The sequence below is a fragment of the Gossypium raimondii genome, chromosome 6, assembly GCF_025698545.1.
Source record: "Gossypium raimondii isolate GPD5lz chromosome 6, ASM2569854v1, whole genome shotgun sequence".
NCBI classification, from domain to species: Eukaryota; Viridiplantae; Streptophyta; class Magnoliopsida; order Malvales; family Malvaceae; genus Gossypium; species Gossypium raimondii.
In genome coordinates this window covers 50,396,126-50,399,866 of record NC_068570.1, presented here as the reverse complement: position 1 = coordinate 50,399,866, position 3,741 = coordinate 50,396,126, and the positions used below count along the sequence as shown (strand labels likewise).

Here is a 3,741-nt window from a genome sequence, read left to right as displayed (position 1 = left end):
TTCATCAGTGACATATTGGTTTGTTCGGGGACTGAGGATGAGCATGATGAGCACCTTAGGATTGTTTCAAATTTTGAGGGAAAAGCAGCTCTATGCTAAGTTTAGCAAGTGTGAGTTCTGGTTACGTGAAGTAACATTTCTGGGTCATGTGGTGTCTGCTGAGGGGATTTGAGTCGATCCTCAAAAAATTGAGGCTGTATTGGATTGGAAGCAGCCTAAGAATGTGTCTGAGATCTGCAACTTTTTGGGGCTGGTAAGTTATTACCGACGGTTTGTGAAAGGATTTTCACTGATCGTAGCACCTTTGACTAAGCTACTACGTAAAGGTGTACCGTTTGACTGGATTAATGCGCAGTAAGAGAGCTTTGAAAAGCTTAAGACTGTATTGACTAAGGCTCCTATTTTGGTATAGTTTGAACCTAGAAAGGAGTTCACAGTTTATAGTGATGCATCACATGTCAGTTTGGGATGTGTGTTGATCCAAGATGGTAAGGTGGTTGTATATGCGTCTCGTTAGCTTAAAACACACAAGGCGAACTATTCGATGCACGATTTGGAGTTGGCTCCCGTAGTCTTTGCATTAAAATTCTAGAGGCATTATCTGTATGGTGAGAAGTGTATCATCTATGCTGATCACAAAAGCCTCAAGTATCTCCTTACTCAGAAGGAGCTGAATATAAGGCAGTGAAGATTGGTTGAGCTACTTAAGGATTACAACTGTATCATTGAGTACCATCCAGACAAGGCCAACGTGGTGGCCGATGCGTTGAGCCGTAGGGCTATGACCGATCTGAGAGCGATGTTCGCTCGACTTAGCCTATTCGATGATGTAAGTCTGTTGGCAGAACTTCAGGTCAAACTGACATGGATTGAACAGATTCGAGGTAAACAGTTTGGGGATAAGTCTCTTAGATTACGTTTTCGTCAGGTTGAGAAGGGTTGCACTACTAACTTTGGGATAAACAGAGATGGGGTACTTTGTTTCAACAGTTGGATTTGTGTACTGAATGATGAGGATTTAAGGCATTCGGTTCTGAAAGAGGCGCATGGTAGTCCCTATACTATGCATCCCGGCGGGAACAAGATGTACCGAGATCTTCAGGAATTATACTAGTGGCTAGGGTTGAAGTGTGAGGTTACTGACTTTCTTGCTCGCTATTTGACTTGTCAGCAGGTTAAGGCTGAGCATTAGTTACCTTCGGGTTTGCTGCAGCTGGTTAAGATACTGTTATGGAAATGAGAGCGAGTACCGATGGACTTCATTAGTGGGTTTCCTTTAACACCCACTAAGAAGGATTCTATCTGGGTCATCGTGGATCATTAACCAAGTCTACTTACTTCATCCCGGTAAGGACAGAATTTTCTCTTTAGAAATTAGCTAAGCTCTACATATCGAAAATAGTGAGACTGCATGGGGTACCTGTCTCGATCATTTTTTATAGGGATCCTTGTTTCATGTCTCAATTTTGAAAGAAGCTTCATGAGGCTCTGGGTTTAAGATTAGACTTCAGTATTACTTCCCATCCTCAGACAGATGGTCAGTTGGAGATGGTGATTCAAATACTACAGGACATGTTGAGGAGCTGTGTTATTGATTTTCGAGGCAGTTGGGAGGAGTACTTGCCGTTAGTGGAGTTTGCCTACAATAATAGCTTCTAGTCTAGCATCCAGATGGCACCTTATGAGGCACTGTACAGTCATAAGTGTCACCCTCCTTTATGTTGGACTGAGTGTGGCGAGCGACGTGTTCTGGGTCCTGAGTTGGTCTCTGAGACAGAGGAAAGATTAGGTTGATTTAGGGTCGTTTGAAAGTGGATTTTGACAGAAAGAAATCTTATGTGGATTTGAATAGGCATGAGATCGAGTATTTATTGGGGGACTTAGTTTTTCTCAAGGTCTCGCCATGGAAAAGGTTTTGAGGTTCGGTTGCAAGGGCAAGCTGAGCCCTCGGTTTATTGGACCTTACCACATTTTAAAACGTATGGGCCCTATCGCTTATCAGTTGGAGTTACCTCCAAAGTTGGACCGCATTCATGATGTGTTCCATGTCTCTATGTTAAAGTGTTACCGCTCTGATCCTACTCATATTGTCCCTGTTGAGGAGATTGACGTTAGGCTAGACTTGACCTTTGAGGAGGAGCCTGTCCAGATTCTAGATCGTGAAGTAAAGGTTCTGAGGAGGAATTCTATTCTTTTGGTGAAGATTCTATGGCGTAATCATAGCACTGAGGAGGCCACGTGGGAGCCTGAGGATGCGATAGGTTAGCAGTATCCTTATTTGTTCTGATTAGGTAAATTTTGAGGCCGAAATTTTCTTTTAAGGGGTAGAGTTGTAATGCCCCAGAAGTTTTATTTTTTTTCTTTCGAAGGTGTGACACAACTGTGTATCTACTTTAGTGGTTAAGTGTTCTGGGAGTGTGAGAGATCCCAAGTTCAAGCCAGGACTTGGGCAAATTTTGGTATTTTTACGAATAAGCCTTATCTTTGGTCAGTAGGCTTTTAAGTAAAAGTTAGCAAATAATTAACAGAATGGGCCTGCTGGTCTGATGGATAAGTGGAGTGTTGGTGTGAATAAGGTCCTGTGTTCAATTCTCTATGATGGCGTGGAAACAATATTTTTGCTCCAATTTCGGCTAAGAGTTGTGTTGTGGAAAAATTCTGAGTAGTTGTGTTTTAGTGGGTTAATAGGGAGTGATTTTAGGAGATAATGGGGGAGAGGTTATCATACAATAATCTGATTATCTTTTTTTTGCAAAAAAAGCAGAGTTTCTATTTTCTCTCCAATTACCCAAACTTTTTTTGACGTTTTCTTATTCTTTTTTCCCTTCTCTGTCGATTCTTTCCCCTAGTTGCTGCCGACGTTTCCATTATTTTTCCCCTTCCGTTTCTTTCTTTATTTTCCAATTGATTTGTTTTTTCATCATTGGTTGCGTGTGTTTGGTAAGTAACGGTTTTGTCTATTGTTAATCGCTCTTGGTTAATCTCTGAAAGGGGGATTCCTTTTTGGTGTTTAGGAGCTAATCAAGGGGCTGGTGGTTTTGAATCGAAGCTGTGATTGTACGAAGTCGTGGTTACTCAACCAATGTAAGGGTTTTGTTAGGTTTTTAGTCTAGTTCCTCCCAAAATTGGTTGATTAAAAACGAATTAAGTGATTAATCTGGAGATTTGTTGATCGATTTTTTGGTTGTGGGGGCTCAGGAGTGCTTACGCATTAGAAACGATACCAGGTGTGTACCCGAAATGCAGAAAATGGGATTCGGCGAAAAGCCAAAATTTCTTGTTGTCGAGAAATAAGAGAAAACGATGCAAAAAATTGTAGAGAAAGGAAATAAGGATGTTATAATCTTGGAACTCAACATTTTGCACTAAAATGGTTTTAGACAGCAGTAGTAGTCTAACTTTGAAATATCATCTAAAATAGTGGAAATTCATCTAGAGGTTGGAATAATATATGGAATTAAATTTTGTTGAGTCTAGTTTTTAATGGAAGAAATAGTGTAAGCAATGAAGTTGTAAGTTATGAGATATAATGAATTTTATGAGACAATGGCAGAATGGTTTTGGGTTCCCCTGTTCTGACTTTGGAAAATCATCAAAAATTGTAAAACAAAATTTGTGGGCTTAAATTTATATGGTTAAATCCTTAACAAGTCTATTTTTAAGAGAAACAAACAGAAACATCATCCCTATTCTGTACTAAGAGATAATTAATTTTTAGTAAGGAAAGGTTGAAGCTGTCAA

At 40.1% G+C, this 3,741-nt stretch overlaps 1 protein-coding gene across 1 annotated transcript; it reads left to right on the top strand.

Annotated features, from left to right (window-relative positions):
- The first annotated feature begins 1,903 nt into the window (after positions 1-1,903).
- LOC105772052 (uncharacterized) lies at positions 1,904-2,266 on the top strand. The gene has a single exon (XM_012593399.2). The coding sequence runs from the start codon at positions 1,904-1,906 to the stop codon at positions 2,264-2,266; it is 363 nt and encodes a 120-aa protein (XP_012448853.2).
- The last annotated feature ends 1,475 nt before the right edge of the window (positions 2,267-3,741 follow it).

Excerpts from the sequence above, each read along its gene's own strand:
- LOC105772052 (XM_012593399.2), top strand. The coding sequence starts at position 1,904 with ATGGAAAAGGTTTTGAGGTTCGGTTGCAAGGGCAAGCTGAGCCCTCGG.